At 51.4% G+C, this 19,696-nt stretch overlaps 2 protein-coding genes across 2 annotated transcripts; both read left to right on the forward strand.

The window, feature by feature from the left end:
• The first annotated feature begins 1,585 nt into the window (after positions 1-1,585).
• CCDC166 (coiled-coil domain containing 166) lies at positions 1,586-3,872 on the forward strand. The gene is made up of 2 exons (XM_054293896.1): positions 1,586-1,651; positions 2,973-3,872. The coding sequence occupies exon 2, from the start codon at positions 2,994-2,996 to the stop codon at positions 3,834-3,836; it is 843 nt and encodes a 280-aa protein (XP_054149871.1). The 5' UTR covers positions 1,586-1,651; positions 2,973-2,993; the 3' UTR covers positions 3,837-3,872.
• A 4,207-nt stretch (positions 3,873-8,079) lies between these two features.
• Positions 8,080-14,136, forward strand: LOC128949047 (erythroblast NAD(P)(+)--arginine ADP-ribosyltransferase-like). Its single transcript, XM_054293852.1, is given in 4 exon segments — positions 8,080-8,187; positions 12,999-13,710; positions 13,713-13,856; positions 14,072-14,136. Coding segments are annotated over 4 exon segments (1,029 nt in total).
• Positions 14,137-19,696: the final 5,560 nt, after the last annotated feature.

Here is a 19,696-nt window from a genome sequence, read left to right on the forward strand (position 1 = left end):
CGCGCCGGGCCGCGCCGCCACAGCACGGGCCGGGCCGGCCGGGAGCGCCCGGGCCGCGCCGCCGCCACGGGAGCACGGGCCGGGCCTGCGGCAGCGCCCGGATGTGCGGGGGCCGCGCCGGGCCGGGCTGCTCCCGCTGCGGCTGCGGCAGCGCCCCCGCCCCACTCCGCTCGGCTCCGCTCCGCCGCCCCGGCCTGCCGCCGCTCCCGGCCGCTCCCGGGCCGCGCCGCCCTCCGTCCGTCCGCGGGTGCGCCTGGGAAACGGAGTCCGGGAAATGGGAAATGGAGTGCTGGGAAAGAGAATGCTGGGAAATGGAGTCCTGGGAAACGGAGTCCGGGAAACGGGAGATGGAGCCCTGGGGAAGGGAATGCTGGGAAATGGAGTCTGGGAGACGGAGTTCGGGAAACGGGAAATGGAGCCCTAGGGAAGGGAATGCTGGGAAATAGAGTCCTGGAAAACGTGAAATGGAGCCCTGGGGAAGGGAATGCTGGGAAATGGAGTCCTGGGAAACGGGAAATGGAGACCTGTGAAAGGGAATGCTGGGAAATGGAGTCCGGGAAATGGAGTCCTGGGAAACGGGAAATGGAGTCATGGGAAACGGAATGCTGGGAAATGGAGTCCTGCGAAATGGAGTCCTGGGAAAAGGGAAACAGTGTCCTGGGAAATAGAATCCTGGGAAATGTAGTCCCGGGAAACGGGAAACAGAGTCCTGGGAAACGGAGTCGGCTCCGCCCCGCGGCACCGGCGGCGCTGGTGCGGGGAGGGACCCGGCTCTGGGCACACCGGCTATGGCTGTGAAAAATGCGTGTTTTATGATTGGCTTTTGGCAAATATTCAAATGGATATTATATGTGTTGTGTTAGAAAGTTGTGCCGTGTTAGTTTTCTTAGGTAGTGTGTTAAATATAGTTCTAGAGTTATAACATAATGTTAAAATAGAAACTATGCTGTATAAGTTACTTTTTTAAAAGAAAGGACTCTCACTGAGCAGCCACAAGACACCTATATCTTTCAGAGCAAAAGAATTTATTGCTCCATTATCAGAAGAAATGAACATCTTCCCGCCTCACTCAGCCCTGAAGAGCCATCAGGATTCAGAGGAGGAAGCTGACACTGCCCAGACAGAATCCTGTGTTCGAATGGAATTTATGCATCATGGATGAGGAGTATGAATATGCAACAGGCTGTTGCTTTTAAGGGTTAATCCTCTGTTAACGTGGGTCCTTTTTCCGGCTTATTTTGCCCAGAAAGAGGTACCTGGACTGTCAGTAACTCTTTGTTTCTATTGTCTCATATTGTCCTTATCCAAATTGTACAAATTATTATTACTCTAATTATATTGCTATTTTTATAACCATTTTATTACGCTTAAACTTTTAACATTTTAAAAACAAGTGGCTGTTGTTTTTCACAGAGGAGGAGGCTGTGAGGGAGAGGAAGGAGCCCTGGCACACCCGGGCAGGTGAGGAGGAAGCCAGTGCCCCTTTCCCCCTCTGTCCTGCTGCATCTCCCAGACCTCACAGTGGAACCTGTTTGGGTGGGATCCCCCTCCATCCCTCCCCTGTGACCTCAGCTCATCTCCATGGACACGGCTCAAACACAACGAGCCAGCCAAGAGCTGTGGGACCCGGGAAAACCTGGCTGCAGGGAAGGTCAGTGCCCTAAAATACCACATTTTATATCCCATTTTCCTCCTTTTCCCACGGGGACAGGGGAATTCTCTGACCCTCACACATCCCCTGCACCAAACCCCCGGAATCCCCCAAATCCCTGCACCCTGGGCTGGGATTTTACTGGATTCATTCTGGTTTTCACCCATCTTCTGGAATTTTGCTTGTTTTTTCCTCAAGAATTACCTGAGTTGTATTAGGAAATGAGAATTTATCATTACAAATGTTCACTGAAACCGTCAGACTTGTAAGACTCCAGTTCTAAATCCTGAAAATTCCAGCATTCTACACTGGGATAAATAGTTCAGAAATTCAGCCAGTCCTGAAATTAATGCTTAAAAAGTGTTTAAAAAACCTGAATCTCATTAAATTAATGCTGACAATTATTTTTTTGAGAGAGAATCTCCTGAAATTGGGATGTGAGATACTGGTTTTGGACAGGAGAAACTGGTTTGGGATGCAGCTGCCTCTTCAAACACCGGAATCAATGAGGAAGGAATGGGGCAGAATTGCACTTTTCCCTCCAAACTGCAGGAATTTCCCAACACTATGGCAAATAAAGAGAAAGCTTTAAAAAGTGCATTTTTATTTTTCTCCTGAGGAAAATTGGGATGGGAAACGCAAATCCAGGAATGGCACCAAACAGTTTTGGGTCAAACATTTGAGCTGGTGGAGGAACCAGTTGGAAACTCAGGGGCAGGACTGGGGCAAAAACTCTGAGGCAGTGTTTTTTTCCCTCTCTTTCAGTTTTTCACAGTTTGATGGGAATGGGGCAGAATTGCACTTTTCCCTCCAAACTGCAGGAATATCCCAACACTACATGGCAAAAAAAGGGAAATCTTTAAAAATGTGCATTTTTTGTTTCTCTCCTGAGGCAAATCGCGATGGGAAGTGCAAATCCAGGAATGGCACCAAACAGTTTTGGGTCCAATATTTGAGCTGGTGGAGGAACCTGTTGGGAACTCAGGGGCAGGACTGGGGCAAAAACTCTGAGGCAGTGTTTTTTTTCCTTCTGTTTCAGTTTTTCACAGTTTGATGGGAATGGAGCAGAACTGCACTTCTTCCTCCAAACTGCAGGAATATCCCAACACTACATGGCAAAAAAAGGGAAATCTTTAAAAATGTGCATTTTTTGTTTCTCTCCTGAGGCAATTGGAGAAAAACAGGATGGGAAGTGCAAATCCAGGAATGGCAACAAACAGTTTTGGGTCAAACATTTGAGCTGCTGGAGGAACAAGTTGGAAACTCAGGGGCAGGACTGGGACAAAAACTCTGAGGTGGTGTTTTTTTCCCTCTATTTCAGTTTTTCACCATTTGATGAAATATGGCATCCAAAACAAAGAAGAGCAAGGATGAAGAGCCACCCCAGGAAAGCAGCGACACGGAGGACCCCATCCGGGAGAGGAAGCTGTACCTGCAGGGGGAATGCAGGATCATCTCACAACACCTGGACACCTACATGGCACGGGCGGAGCAGGTCCTGCAGGCCTCCAAAGAGCAGGAGAAGGAAGCGCAGCACACCGAGGAGCAGAGCCAGTCCTACCTGAGCTGCGGAGAAAAGCTCAGCCAGGACCCCCCGGGCATGATCATCACCCTGAGCGACCACCACCGCCAAGAGCTGGCCCGAATCCAGGCGCACAAGGAGGAGCTGGTGCCGCGCTACGCCGGCAAGGAGCAGGAGGTGCGGAGCGTCCTGGAGGAAACGGAGGCTGAGGCCTCGCGCATGGACACGGAGCTGCAGCAGCTGGAGCCCTACAAGCAGCAGAAGGTGGAGGCGGAGCAGAGGCTGAAGGCGCTGGAGAGGGAGCTGCGGGTGACCAGGATCCGCTGCGCCGAGGAGACGCACGCCGTGAGGAGCAGGTTCCTGCAGGACAAGGCCGAGTGCGAGCAGCAGTTCCAACGCAGGATGCAGCAGCTCACCTGGGGCGCGCAGGAGGTGGCCATGAAGGCCCTGATCCAGCACGTGGAGGAGGTGAAGGCTGAGAACAGGCTCCTGCGCCACGAGCTGATGGGGCTCCTGCAGCACTGCCAGCTGCTCAGGGACACCAGGGTCCGGCTGCAGGACCAGAAGGAGGAGCTGCTCCGGGAGAACTTGTGCCTCCAGCTTGCGCCAGTGCGGCGCCGTAGGGACAGCCTGCCCTCCTTGCCAGCCAGGGCCAGCCACTGAGCCCAAACCACCCCAAACACCCCAAACCACCCCAAACCACCCCAAACCACCTGGCCCTGGCCTGCAGGAGCCAAGCAGGGAAGCAGCCAAACCTTTCTGAGCACTGAGGGCTTGGAGCTCTTGGCACAAGGGTCCATCAAATACATTTATGGACCATAAATCCATACTGACGCAGATCCATACTGTGGTTCTCCTTCTGTCCCAGGGAAGAGGTGGCCCTGGAAGGGCTCAAGGCCAGGCTTGGACACAGATCCATATTGATGTTCTCCTTCAGTCCCAGGGAGGAGGTGGCTGCCCCGGCCCTGGAAGGGCTCAAGGCCAGGGTTGGATGGGGTTTGGAGCAGCCTGGTCTGGTGGGAGGTGTCCCTGCTCATGGCAGTGGGGTGAGATTTTCCAGAATTCCATGAAATGATGGTTCTCAGTGCAAATGGCTCCTGTGGGAGCCCACCTGTTGGGCTCTGCAGGACGGAGGTCCCAGGGACCCTCCCCGGGAGCTCTGATGCCATTGGGAACAGGTGGGATGGAGATGGAGCTCTGCTCCAGGCTCTGGCTGAGCTCCAGGTCGGAATTGTCGGACCAACAAAGGCTTCCCTGCTCACTCACCACACAACTACCAGGGAAAAGCCTGGGAATCAGCTCACACAGAAAAATCCCTAAAGCAACACCCATGGCTGTAAACTGAGGTGATTTCAGCCATCCCCAGGTTTGGATGCAGGTGAAGGACTCTGGAGCATGGCATCCTCAAATCCCAGCATCCCAAAATCCCAGCACCCCGAAACCCCAGCATCCTAAAACCCACCTGCTGTAGGCACAGCATCCCCAAATCTCAGGATCATAAAATCTCTGCATCACAAAATCCCAGCATTCTAAAATCCCTACAACCCCAAATCCCTGCACTCCAAATCCCTGAATCCCAAAATCCCAGCATCCCAATCCCCAGCTGCTGCAGACACGGCATCCCCAAATCCCAGCATCCCAAAATCCCTGCATCCCAAAATCCCTGCATCCTATAATCCCAGGTGCTGTAGACACAGCATCCCAAAACCCCATCATCCCCAAATCCCAAAATCCCTAAATCCCAGGTGCTGCAGACACAGCATCCCAAAATCCCAGCGTCCCAAACCCCAGCTGCTGCAGACACAGCATCCCAAAATCCCTGCATCCCAAACCTCAGCTGCTACAGCCACGGCATCCCCAAATCCCAGCATCCCAAAATCCCTGCATCCCTAAATCCCAGCATCCCGAAACCCCAGCATCCCAAAACCCAGCTGCTGTAGGCACAGAATCCCCAAGTCTCAGGATTATAAAATCCCAGCATCCCCAAATCCCAGCATCCCCAAATCCCAAAATCCCAGCATCCCCAAATCCCAGCATCCCCAATCCCAGCCTCCCAAACCCCAGCTGCTGCAGACACAGCATCCCCAAATCCCACCATCCCCAATCCCAGCCTCCCAAACCCCAGCTGCTGCAGACACAGCATCCCCAAATCCCTCATCCATCCTGCCAGGGGCACAAGCTGGAATCATCAGGTTGGAATATTTCACGTGCTGTGATGGAAAACCCCAGAACTGTGTTTGGCTCAAAATTCCTTCACTGAAATAACATCTCTGCCAAGAGTTTTTCATGGAAAACCAGGCCCTGCCAGCTGACAAAGCTTCCAGTAGCTTAAAATATTTAAATCCCAGTAATTAAAAACATTTTAAAAATACAGACACGGTGATTCCACAACTCCTGGGGTTACCCCAGCTGTAATGTGTGTAATTTGAGTAGAAGAATTTGAATAGAAGATGTGTAATCTGAATAGAAGCATGTAATATTACATGGTGGAAAACTTAGAGTTTAAGGTTTAAAGTTTTTTAAGTTTGCAAACTTAAATTCCCAGAAGAACTAAAGCTCAGCAGCACAGCTAAGGAATCCTTCTCACGCTTCACAAAAAACACACACAGATTTTAAAATCTGCAGTAAATAAGGCAAATTCTAAACATTTCCCTCTCACTATTGCTTGGTCTCACACAGAGCTCCCTGCCCTGCTGAGGGCCAGGATCAGCTGCATCCGCAACTCACAGAAATGTCATTTTAGCTCTGCAATAACTCAGGAATTCCCTTATGGCTGAAATTTTTAACCCTCCAATAATGAAAAGAGACAATTTACAAAAACAATTCAATTTTCCAGCATGTGGTGATGTATTCCCAGATGTGAACCGCTGGCACTGCCACCAGAAGTTTAGTGGTTTTATATTGCCATTTAACATTTTGTGGCACGTGTGAGGCTTGAGGTCACCTGAAGAACCACCAGCAAAGCATCAGCAAAAGGAGGTTTGAAATAAAAGCAAAAGCACAACGAGGTTCATGGGCAAAGTTCACTCTGCTGCTTGCTCAGTGGTTAAAGCACACAGAGACAAAAATCTAACACTGGTCAATCTAAAGCTAAAATCACCGCAGCCTAACTCACCCCAGATCTAAAGGGTGAATGTGAAAAACGCCAATCACTTGTTTTTAAAATTTTAAAGGTTTCATAATAATAAAATGGTTATAAAAAAATAGCAAAATAATTAGAGCAATAATAATTTGGACAATTTGGATAAGGACAATATGAGACAATAGAAACAAAGAGTTACTGACAGTCTGGGTACCTTTTCTAGGCAAAATATGCCTGAAAAAGGACCCATGTCAACAGAGGATTAATCCTTAAAAGCAGCAGCCTGTTGCATATTCATACACCTCATCCATAATGCATAAATTCCATTCGAACACAGGATTCTGTCTGGGCAGTGTCAGTTTCTTCCTCTTGATCCTGACGGCATCTCAATGGCTGAGTGAGGTGGGAAGGAGTTCATTTCTTCTGATAAAGGAGCAATAAATTCTCTTTCTCTGAAAGATTGAGGTGTCCTGTGGCTGCTAACTCAATGCGAGTCCTTTCTTTAAAAAAAAGTATCTCACACAGCATAGTTTCTATTTTAACATTATGTTGTAACCTAAAACTATATTTAACACACTACTTAAGAAAATTAACACAGCATAACTTTCTAACACATATAATATTCATTTGAATATTTGCAAAAAGCCAGTCACAAAATACACATTTTTCACAGTGAAGGATCCCAGGGAAACACCCCTGGTGTGTTTGCTGCACGCAGTCACACCCCAGACGGAGAGCTGAGGAGCTGGCAGTGATAGAATAGGGATAACATGTTTCTAAAATTGGAATATTCAGTGGAGTTAGAAAGGAAGGATAGGCCTGGGAAAATGTTCGGCTGCACCTGTATAATCATTTAATGACTATGATAAATTATATGACTGATAGATGTGATGATTGTTTGGCAATTGTATATAATTATTGTTTAATCGTAACAAGAATCATGAGAAACGATGTCGGGGGGTTTGATGGAAGTTTAAAAAAAAATGCTTGGATGAAATCAATGTATACAATAGAAAAATAGAAGTGGGATAATCAATATGTAGTTATATAACGATAAAGGTATAAAAATGTGTCCATCACTGTGAAAAGGCTCCAGGAGGCGTTTACAGGTCACAGGAGAGAGGGTGGACTTTGGCCATGGTCATTTTCCATCCCAGCTGCAATTCAGGCCAGGAGCTCTCTCTGAAAGTTCCATAGAGAAAAGGTTCCTTTTGAGTTGTTCTTCAGGCAAGAAAAACGAGTTCACAGGGCTGTATGTTAAAGGAGGAACTTGTTATCCATGCAGCAGGAATTCCTGGGAGGAAACTGTACCCCTGATAAGCTTGGAGGAGCTCAGAACAGGTGCTGCTCATTGGGGACTGATGGCATTTCTGAGATTATAAAGCAGACTGAGGCTGGGGAAGAGAGGCAGCACCACCCATTTATTGATGAAAACCCCTCATGTTTGTCTCAGGAAACTCTTTTTCCTTTCAAACCAGGGATTTTCCCTCTTCACCCTCTCATCTCCTGGAGTTGCGGTTCAGGAATTGTCCACGGGAGGGCAGCAGCGAGCGTGGGAAATCAGCAGCAGTGCGCATGTGCCACTCCCATCTGCAGTTCCAGTTGCCAACAGCAGGCGGCAGCACGAGCTGCTGGCACTGCCGAGCGCCCACCCTGCCCCATCCCGGCCCCGGGGGCTCTGCAATGGTTTGGGATGGAGTGACCTTAAAGCCTGTCCGGTGCCAGCCCTGCCATGGGCAGGGACATCTTCCCCTGTGCAGCGAGGCGTATATGGCCAAAGTCCGGCTAGCTGATGGATAAAGGCCGACGCCTCAGCTGCATGGAATGCTAGCCCCCTTTGGCGTCTTGGCCTCGGGCTGGGCTGGATCGCGGACTGGACTTGCAACGCTGGCGGGACGAGAGGAAGGAGTCGGACACTTGCTGGGGATGAAGGTCGGTTTATTGATGGTCTGGGGGCATCAACCGAGGGAAGGCACCGACCAGCAAATGGCCACAAGCAGTGGCAGTAACAAGGTTTTAAAGGTGGGGGGTGGATAAGGGAGGGATGCCCAGCTAACCAATAGGGAAAGGCATAGGGAGGAACTTAACATAACTGACATACAAAGGTATCCAATAAATACAAAGTAAAGGAGGGGCCCTGGGACCACAGCCAACCACAACCCCCAGAGAGAAGAAGGTTCTCGAAAACTAGGAGGAGTGGAGGGTGATTGACTGGGCCCAGGGAGGAGAAAAGGTTTACTTATAAGGAGAAATAAGGGAGGGGAAATTACATAACTTACTTGACTGACAAAGCAAGGGGCAGGGGTAACCATAGAAACGTAACTGTCAAAAGGGCTGTGGTGGGAAAACTGGGCAGGGCAGAACCATTTTACATAGAAAAAGGGGGGAACAATACATAAAATGGGGGAGCAAAACAAGAAACTTAAGAACACACTACAACATCTCCCCGTTTCTTAACAAATAAAATTAAAAGAACGGGAAAGTCCATATAAACTTAAAACACAGGGACTCGCGGTAGGTCCGGCCAGGCCTCGCCTTCCTCAAGCTGGAGTCCGCCCGCCCATAGATGGTCGAGGGGTGGCGCGGTCGACCCCTCCTCATCTGCAGCTTCTCCGGCCTCCGAGGAGAGGTCCTCCAGCTTGATGGGCTTGTCAGGCAGAACGGCGGCATGGTTCACTTTGGGCAAGGCTGTTTTGGCCATCAGTCTTTTGACCAAGCCGCGGATCAAAGCAACAAAAACTAAAAGTATAATGAAGCTTAGAACAACTTTACAAACAGATTCTACAACTGAGCTGGCCCACCTGCTAAGGCCCCAACCCTTAAAAATGTCCCCCAGCCAGTCCGAGGTCTCTTGTTTGACCTGGTGTAAGAGGTCTTGCAGCCGCTTGATGGAGTGTCTGACGTCCTCGGCTCGAGAGGACAGGTTCATGCAGCAGAGGCCCTCAAACTCCTCACAGTGATGATGGTGAAGCAGCAATAGAAAATCTATTGCTGGCCTGTTTTGGAGCGTCGCCTTCCTTGTTATTTCCTCGTCCGTAAGGAGGTCGTATAGCGTGGCTGAAGTAAAATTGGCTTGCTTAGCCACCCAACACTCCAGGCGGCCCAATTCACCTAGAGACTTCACCACTGATACCCACGGCAATAAAATGGTAAAAGCGATGGATTTTGAGTGTGACCAATGGATAATTTTGTCATCACAATCCTCAGTGAGATCTTTAAGATCTCTTTTAGATCTAGCCAATTCGGATGTGATGTTTGTTCTCTTCCAATTGATAATTTGGGTGATGTTGGGGGTAAACAGCGTCAGCCGGCCGAAGGTACATGGCCCTCCGACCAGACCAGAGGGGATGCCTGCCCACGCTCGGTCGCCACAAATCAAAAACACTCCCCTAGGAAGGTCGTAAGGGGTCCGTCCAGTAGTGGTGGGGCCACTGATCTTCAACACCGCTCGACACCACTGGTTAGCTTGGTATTCTTTTTTGGACTGCTGGACCACCTCACTGCCCCTCTCTATGGGGGTAATGGTATAATCGAACTGAAAACAAATGGAAGAATTGGCCGAACCGAGAAGGTGTAGCTCAGTGGGCTCGGAGGGTACAGGATCCAGCCTGACCACTCTGTCTCTCCAGGCATTGGAGGAATCAAAACTGGGGAGGATAGTGAGGCTCCGGGCCAAAATAGGAGAAAGGGCAGACTGGAAGGCGGAGGGAAACTTGCCTGGAGAGAAAGGGATCCCCACAAGGCAAGACGACATCGGGTCCTCTGCCGCGCCGGTGTCAAGGCAAATGTGATCCTGTCCCAACGACTGAGCCAAGGCACGCCAGACGTTGACCTTCGGCTGGGGGATGACCCACAGCTCCAAGGATGGCAGGAGGAGTCCGTAGGTCGTTAATATCATGAGTAGCAAGCCAGGGTTGGGAGCCAGCGATGACAGTGCGGGGGCCATCGGGGAGGTGCAACTGAAACAAAAGAAAGCAGTAAAAGTATAAAGAATTCACACAAATGGTTCTGCCTCAAACAACCAACTTAAATTTGACATTAGTGGAGAGAGAGCTGGAGTGGAGGAATAGGACTGAACGTGCCATAAAAGGTCAAGGGGTGGAGGGGAAGAAGGAGGAGAGGGCTCCTCAGACACTGCAGGGAGTTCCGGAGAGAAAGATGGTGTTCAGTAGAAGGGTTTCCTCCGCCGCTGCCGCCAACACGCTTGCCGGATCTGTAGTACTGCCTCTTTTTGTGTCCTCTGTTTCGGGACGGAGGGCCTGACCCATTTTGATGGTATCCACCTGGGGCCTGAGGGAGTGGACACACAAGCATATCCCCTCCCCCAGGTCACCAGGTCAAAGGGCCCCTCCGTCCACCAGGTCTCCGGATCCTTGACAAGAACCGGAGGCCTGGCTTTAGGCTGCAGCTGCTGGTGGCTGCCAAAATGCCGGACCACTGGAGGATTTTGGTTGTCGAAAGAGCAGTTTAAGAAGTTGAGTGTATACAGTGCTCTCGACAACCGGACGTGGGGGGTCTCCACCTTCACTGCCGCTTGCTGACGGGATAGAATCTTCTTAAGGCTCTGGTGAGCCCTCTCCACCATGGCTTGGCCTGTCGGGGAATAGGGGATGCTGGTCTTATGCACTATTCCCCATTGCTGCAGGAAGCTCCGCAGCTCCTTGGATGTGTACGCTGGGCCATTATCTGTTTTTAAGGCCCTAGGGATGCCCAGGACAGCGAATGCCTGAAGCAGATGCTTCTGGACATCCGCTGCCTTTTCCCCTGTGTGGGCAGAAGCATAAATAGCCCCGGAGAAGGTGTCCACTGAGACATGGACGTAACACAATCGACCAAAAGACGGGATATGTGTTACGTCCATCTGCCACACCTCACAGCTCGCCAGACCTTGGGGATTAGCCCCTGAGGCAATGGCGGGCATCTAATCTTTTTGGCACCGGGGACATGTGGCCACTATCGCCTTGGCCTGATCCTGTGTCAGATTGAACACACTATAACACCCCTGGGCCAGGCTGCTCCAGGCAGTGCCCAGTCTGGCCTTGGACACAGCCAGGGATGGGGCAGCCAGAGCTTCTCTGGGCAGCCTGTGCCAGGGCATCACCACTGCCACAGGGAAGTATTTTATAGGAAAGATGGGCTGTGACGTCTTGGAAAAAGGACTCACTGAGTTGGGGGTCCTTAGGAGAAATTGTTGTCAGTTGTCTTCAAAATGGCTCTTGACATCTCTGCAAGAGAAGACATGAAGTTTATCACAAAACCCTTGTGGTTTGACCAGAAAGTTTGAAGTCCTGAACATTCGGGTAATAAGAGAAATTGGTCCCCACACGGTCTATTCCATAACCCTGACAGCCTGAACTTCTGAACTTTGGGAGAAAATGTCAGCTTCAAGGGGGATGTGGGGTAGGTGGTTTGGGAGAGCTGCACCTCCCTGGTACCTCAGCCAATGGGGAAAGGGAGAGAGCAACTTGCAGCCAGGAGTTTGGGATAAAAGGAGGTTGCGCCCTCTGAAACCTGGAGAGAGAAACCTCACAGGGATTTGGCTGCGGAAACTCTGTCCCTTTATTTCAATCAAGTTTCAAGACTGCTTTTCGTACACTTGGCTTTTCATAGTGTGGCTTTTCCTCACATACTGAAGGTGCTGGGTAGAGCTTAAAGTCTGATTCTCAAAAATGATAAAACAATTGAAAAGAATTTACACAGGACAATAAAAGTGCCTTGATGCAGTGGAGAAAGAGATAAAGGGAACTCCAGTGGAGTTTTTGACAAATTCTATAACACAGAAGGAGCAGCGCCTGCCAAAAGCAGAAGTTTGAGGCGAGGTCATCTGAGATGTTGGGGGAGTCAATGAAAATGACTTCCTGATCACTTTATAGGAACTCTCCAGGACAACAAGAGAATTTCCAGAGGGAGACAGAGCTATGAAAATTGATTACAGGAAAAGTGCTGTTTCTGTATTGGCTAGGAGGCCGATTTTTATGACTATTTTTAATTACGGTGGATAAATTCCCTGTGGCAAAGTTTCCCCAGCTTACAGGACCAGGAGAGATCTGCTGTGAATCTGAGCTGATAAAGAATTCCGGCTTTCGGCTACATCCACTTCCATCAGGGAGGTCACTGCAGCCAATTTCGGTATCAGGGGCTGGGGGGATTCCAGGGGACACATTGGGGAAGGCGGGGGGAGGGGATCATGGCATCAGGACTGGGGCCCTGGGGGACACTGGTGGGACCCTGGGGAGAATGTGATGTGGGATTGGAGTCCAGAGGGAAGCTGGGGGACGCTGGGGGACATGGGACTGGGGTTCACAGGGCTCTGGGGGGCAGCAAGGAGAGACTGGGAGTGTGACTGGGGCCATGAGAAGGCTGGAAGACACTGCAGGGGGCAGGAGGTGATCCTCATCTTTGGGCTGGCATCCTGGGGGGGCGGAGGGGATCCCTGGGGAATGACACAGGATTGTGGGAGTGGGATAGGGGTCCATGGGGGGTCTGGAGGACACTGGGACATCCAGGAATCACCTCAGGATTTGGGATCAGGCTCCCAGGATGTGCACAGGGGTCTCCTGGCCGAGGTTGCCCCCCTCCCCAGGCTGACACCGCCCTCCTTCCCCAGCCCCTGACTGAGGGACCTTCCCTGTGTTCCCTGGTGTCCCTCCATGTCCCTCTGTGTTCCCCCATATCTCCTCAGCATCCTCTCAGTGTTCCATCAGTGTTCTGCTGTGTTCCTTAGTGTTTCCCATGTCCCACAGTGTCCTCCAAGTTTTCCAGTGTCCCCCAGTGTCCCACACTGCTCCTGGTGGCATCTCCCCTGTCTGGATCCCCTGTTTTGGACCCTGGCACTGCTGGCAATGACCATGGCCAACACAGCCTTCATGGTTGTGCCCCTGGACATGGCCCGGAACTCCTTTGATGACCAGTACCCAGGCTGTCGACACACCATGACCGAGTTGTTGCCAGCCCTCAACCACTTTGAGTTCCAGCAGAACCCTCTGTTTGCCCAGACGTGGGTGAAGGCTGCAGACCAGTGGTGGAGGCGGGGGCCCCCTGTGACCCCTCTGTCCCCAGCCCAGGCCATTGCCCTCATGACCTACACAATGAAGGACATGTACAAGGAGTTCAATGCTGCCGTGCATGTGGCTGGGCGCTCCCGGCAGGAATACTGGGACAACTTCCACTTCAGAACACTGCATTTCCTGCTGACCGATGCTCTGGCAACACTGAGGGACATTCGGGGACCACGATGTCACCATGTGTTTCGGGGGGTGCGTGGTGTCCGGTTCAAAGCACGGTGTGGTGACACCATCCGGTTTGGTCGATTCACGTCAACATCGCTGCATAAACAGATTGCTCAGCAATTTGGGACAGACACAATGTTCCAGGTGCAGACGTGTTTTGGCAAGGATATCCGAGAATTCTCCTCCAATCCTAGTGAGGAGGAGGAGGTGTTGATCCCACCCTTCGAGACTTTGAGGTCACCAGTGTCACCCAGGAAGGAGACAGGGCATTGATCCAGCTCCGCTCCAGCGGGACCTTCAGCAGATACAGCTGCGAGTGGCTGCGACGTGACATCATGGGGAAGACCTGGAAGACAGGGATACCCACTGCGGGTATGGGGACACCCATGAGAAAGGCACAGGGGAAAATGACACCCACAGGTGATGGGGGACAGGGACAGAGACACCCATGACATGGCACAGGGATGGGAACCCCCACATCTGGGAGGGGACAGCGACACCCCTTCCAGGGAATGTCAGGTACAAGGACAGGGAAATGGACAGAGATAGAAACCCTCCTCTGCTGTCTCTGTCCCTCCCCTCTGCAGACCAGCTCTGTAGGGACCGGCTAGGTGTGCTGGACATGGGTGGGCCTGGATCAGGACCAGCCTGATCCCCTCTGAACCTCTTGAACCCCCTGACACCCCTCATGGCACAGGAGTGCACCCCCTATATAGCCCTGACTACTGCCATCCCTGAAGCCCACCATGACCCCCTGAAACCCCTTGCTCCCTGTATTACCCCACTGCCCCCCTGACACCCCATCATCCCTAAAGCTCCCGTGGCCCCCTGACCACCAATCTCCCTCCTGCACCCCAGCCACTGGTCATCCCCAACCCTGCCCATTGACCCAGTCTCTCCTGTCACTCCTCATCTCATGTCATACCAACCCCCCGCTGAACCCCTCACACGCCCCATGGCCCTCCTGACCCCCTGATCCCCATCATCCTCCATTCCACCTGAAACCCTCAAATGCCCCCCCTGTAACCCCTGACCCTTCTCTGATTGCCCTTAACCACCTCACCCCCACGGATCCCTCACCATCCTCTTTTTCCCCCAGGTAGGATCATCCCCAGGGCCCCCTCCCACCTCAGAGGGCTCCTCCTGGGCACTGCTGCCCTGGCAGTGGCCATCAGGATTGTCTGATCCCCGAGGCCACCAAGGCCACCATGGTCTCTGCAATTACCAAGGACTATGATCCCCAGAGAAATGAGGTCACCTAGGCTACCAAGGCCACCATGAGGCCACTGTTGCCACCACTGTCACTATGGTTGCTGTAGCCACCCCTGGGACTCTGGCCACCATGGCCACTATGACCACCTTGATCACCAAGACTCCCCCACCCAAAAGGCTACCACAGCCACTCTGGCCACCGAGCAGCCAGGGCCATTGTGCAAAGCAATTCTATTAAATAATTCTATCAAAACAATTTCATTAAATAATTCTGACAAAGCCAGCAAAAATGGACCATTCTTAAGCGGGGCTCCATGTCACTCCCCAGAAAACACTCGTGGGAATGTCTCTTTCTCTCAGCCTCAAGGAGGAACCCTGGGAAGCATCTCCTTCTCGAAAGGGGAACCTCATGCACATTTCATTTCAAGCAGGAACAGGGAGAGGAATCTCTGTCTGAGTGGGGACTGGACATTCCCAGAGTCAGGCGATAGACAGCCAGGCCCACCACTGGTGATCCACCATCACTTGTAAATTTTGGGTTGGTGATTTGGGCTGGTTTTGGGCCAATTGAGCACCAAAATCAGCAGCAGACCCCTCTCAATTCTGCCCTGGTGCCCACAAATGGTGTATTGTCCCTTGGCCCCATTCCAGGCAGAGCATCCTGCCACATCCAGCACTTCAGGGGGACATTAAAGGCTGGAAATAGGGAGGTTCAAGAGGGCAAGGGCAGGTCATGTCCCTGGGGAGGGACAGTCCCCAGTGCCAGGGCAGGCTGGGGGGGGACATGCTTAAGCAGCTCTGGAGAAGGACATGAGGTTGCTGATGGGTGAACAGTGGAGCTGGCCATGTGGCCCTTGGGGCAGGAGGGATCCAGGGGACATCGGGAGGAGCAGAACCAGGAGGTCAGGGATTGATCATGCCCTTCTGCCCTGCCCAGTGAGGCACATCAGGAGTGCCATGTCCAGCTCTGTCCTGTGCTGTGTCCAGCTCTGACCAGTGCCATGTCTTCTCCTGGGCTGCTCTGGATCCAATCCTGGTCTCAGGGATGATGCTGCCTGAGCTGGGAGGTTGGGCCAGGTGCCCACTCTGGGTCCTTCCAGTCTGACCCATTCTGGGATTTGGGGATTCTGGCAGTTGCAGTTCAGGAATTGTCCACAGGAGGGCAGCAGCGAGCGTGGGAATTCAGCAGCACTCTGCATGCGCCGCCGTCAGCTGCAGTTCCGGGTGCCAACAGAAGCGGCAGCACGAGCTGCTGGCGCTGCCGAGCACCTGCCCTGCCCCATCCCGGCCCCGGGGGCTCTGCAATGGTTTGGGATGGAGCGACCTTAAAGCCTGTCCGGTGCCAGCCCTGCCATGGCCAGGGAAATCTTCCTCTGGGCCAGGCTGCTCCAGCCCTGCCCAACCTGGCTTTGAACCCTTCCAGGTGTGTGGTAGCCACAGCTTTGTTATCAATTGGTAATGTGATGACCGGCTCTCACAATTAAGAGAATGGATAGTGTGCATGCTAAGAGAAGTTTTGTTGATGAATGGTTATGTTATTGTAGTTTGTTTGGGCACCCTCTGTTCTCCCCACAGTCTCCTTTCCCCCTCTCTGTATTGTTGCCACCAGATGGCCCTGGTTGTCAGGGTTGTCAGGGTCATGTGGAGGGACGGCGTGTACCTGTGCCCCGTGCATGTGGCAGCTGGGAATGGGAGAAGCTGTTGCGAGGGAGGCATGGCATCACAACACCTCACCTCCAGTCAGACTGCAGGAAGGTGTCCACCAATGGACAGCAAGGAAGAGTCAACTGGCAGATTTTTGGAGTGGCCAGGCATTTATAATGAAAATGTTTGAATATGTACCACTCCTTATGAATTTGTATTTACCTGATGCAAGACAAGGAGTATAAAATGCAGAGCTGCCATTTTGTGGCAGTTAGTCACAGTCTCAGCGTTGTCCCTTTTTCCTTATTCAGTCCCTTTATTGTGTTGTTGAGGTTTAATAAACCTTTAGAAATTTAAAGTGAGCGGTCTTTTCTCACAGGCGCTACCAAGGCAACCATGGCTCCCAGAAAAATGAGGTCATCAAGGTCCCAAAGCCACCCCTACCATTTTCCCTGGACGAAATGAGAAAAAAGGGAAAAGAGAATGGGAGAAAAATCAAATCTCTTGGGTTTTTGCAAATATTAAGATGAATGCTGTATGTGTATTTTAAAATCACTTTGCTTTTATTTCTGCTATTAACAAAATCTTAGACATGGTAGTAGTGGTAGCTGATGTAGGTACACGTGAAGTGTCTGTTTAGTCGGGGTAACATCCAGTGCACATGTCATGTGGACCCTGCTTTTGATATGGCAACCATCAGCATCTGCCATCTGAAGAAAATATAGACCAAGGCCCAGACTGGAAGTGATAAAGAGAAGGAGCCAAAACCACAGCCAAGAAACAGGCATGCTCTAAAAAGGCAGATCCAAGGATGAGCCATGTAAAATAGTTCCTGGAATATGTTACTAGTTTATGCCAAGATATGGATATGCATAACGATCTATGAGTATGCAATGGGCTGATGTAATGGAAAAGGTATTCAAGGGGTTTCCCTGAAGATGATGGCATGCTCTTGGCTGAGTGCTGTGATGCACCCAGCCGTAATATTTCTTTTACTGTCTTAGTCTCCTGTTCTCCTTTATTAAACTTTCTAAATTTTCACAGGAGAGTGAACGTGTTTCTCACATCTCACAAGCAGAGGCTCACCCCATGGCAGAAGAAGCAGCTCTGGGCTGGGCTGTGGCAGCAGCAGTGATTTCCCTTCCCCAAGCAGCAGCTCTGACCATCCTTCTCCAAAGCTGAGAGAGAGAGAGAGAGAGAGAGAGAGCCAGCAGTTGCCCTAGCTGCATCATTGACCTGGCCAATTCTCACAGTATCTCTGCCCCTCAGAGAGAGACTCCCAGGTAAGATAAATGCAACCAGATACCCTCCTTCCCTGAGCTTGGCCATTTCTTTTGCTTTTCTTAAGTACCCAGTCATTAGTGTTTCCTAGCAACTTATGGGAAAAAATTCTGTAAGTAAAAAGGAACAAAAAAAAGAAACCTGTGACAAAGGAGAGCTCATTTAAAAATGTTAAATGTCTATTAAACCAAACAACACAACAAAGGGACTGAATAAGGAAAAAAAAGACAACACTGGGAGCATGGCCAACTGCCAGAGACTCGTCTAACAAAATGGCGGCTCTGCCTTTTATACCCCTGGTTTTGCATCAGGCAAATACAAATTTGTAAGCAGTCATAAATACTCAAAAACTTTCTATATAAATGCCTGGCCCCTTCCAAAGTCTTCCAGGTGACTCTTCCTTGCTGTCTATTGGTGAAGACCTTCCTTAAGTCTGATTGGAGGTGAGGTGTTGTCATGCCATGTCTCCCCAGCAACAGGCTTTGCCCTTTCCTGACTGCCCCATGCAAGGGGCAGAGGTACATGCCCTCCCTCCACATGACCCTGACAACCCTGACAACCAGGGCCATCTGGTGACAACAATACAGAGAGGGGGAAAGGAGACTGTGGGGAGAACAGAAGGTGCCCAAACAGCAAACTACAATAACATAACCATTCATCAACAAAACTTTTCTTAACATACACAATATCCATTCCCTTAATTGTGAGACAATCATCACATTACCCATCTATAACAAAGATGTGGCTGACCCATGCTGGAAGGGTCGAGGTCGTGTGGGGCAGGGCGTGGAGCAGCCCAGCCAAGGGGAAGATGTCTCTGCCCATGGCAGGGCTGGCACAGGATGGGCTTTAAGGTCGCTCCATCCCAAACCATTGCAGAGCCCCCAGGGCTGGGATGGGGTGGGGCGGGCGCTCGGCAGCACCAGCGGCTTGTGCTGCCGTCTGCTGTTAGCAGCCAGGACTGCAGTTGGGGGCAGCGCATGCAGAGTGCCGCTGATTTCCTGGCGCTTGCTACTGAATCCTGTGGACAATTCCTGAACCAAAACTGCCAGAATCCCCAAATCCCAGAATGGGTCAGGCTGGAAGGACCCAGAATGGGCACCAGACCCAACCTACCAGCTCAGGCAGTGTCATCCCTGAGCACAGGATTGGATCCAGAGCAGCTCAGAACTGGATACGGCACTGGACACAGATCTGGACGCAGCATAGGACAGAGCTGGACCTGGCACTCCTGATGTGCCTCACTGGGCAGGGCTGAGGAGCATGATCACTCCCTGACCGCCTGGCTCTGCTCCTCCTGATGCTCTCTGGATCCCTCTTCACCCAATGGCTGCCCGACCAGCTCCACTGTTCACCCATCAGCAACCTCATGTCCTTCTCCAGAGCTGCTTAAGCATGCCCCCCTCAGCCTGCCCTGGCACTGGGGATTGAACCTGCACTTGCCCTCTTGAACTTCCCCAAATCCCAGCCTATAATGTCCTCCTGAAGTGCTGGATGTGTCAGGATGCTCTGCCTGGAATGGGGCCAAGGGACAATGCACCATTTGTGGCCATCAGGGTTGAATTGAGAGGGGTCTGCTGCTGATTTTGGTGCTGAATTGAGCCAAAAGCAGCCCAAATACCCAACCTCAAATCGACAAGTGATGGTGGATCACCAGTGGTGGGCCTGGCTGTCTATCAGGTGGCCCTCGGAATGTCCAGTCCCCACTCAGACAGAGATTCCTCTCCCCGTTCCTGCTTGAAATGAAATGTGCGTGAGGTTCCTCTTTCAGGAAGGAGATGCTCCCCAGGGTTCCTCCTTGAGGCTGAGAGAAAGGAACGTTCCCACGTGTGTTTTCTGGGGAGTGACATGAAGCCCTGCTTAAGAATGGTCCATTTTTGCTGGCTTTGTTAGAATTATTTAATGCAATTGTTTGTATTATTATTTAATAGATTTGCTTTGCACAATGGCATTGGTGTGCTTGGTGGCCAGAGTGGCTGTGGTAGCCTTGTGGGTGAAGGAGTCTTGGTTATCAAGGTGGTCATAGTGGGCTTGCTGCTTATAGTGACCATGGTGGCCAGACTGCCTGTGGTGGC

Source organism: Melozone crissalis, unplaced genomic scaffold (genome assembly GCF_028551555.1).
Source record: "Melozone crissalis strain CALT ecotype California unplaced genomic scaffold, PUWL_Pcris_2 ptg000195l_1, whole genome shotgun sequence".
In the NCBI taxonomy this organism is placed as follows: domain Eukaryota; kingdom Metazoa; phylum Chordata; class Aves; order Passeriformes; family Passerellidae; genus Melozone; species Melozone crissalis.

Bases quoted from the DNA above. Each gene is read 5' to 3' on its own strand.
- CCDC166 (XM_054293896.1), top strand. From the start codon at position 2,994: ATGGCATCCAAAACAAAGAAGAGCAAGGATGAAGAGCCACCCCAGGAA.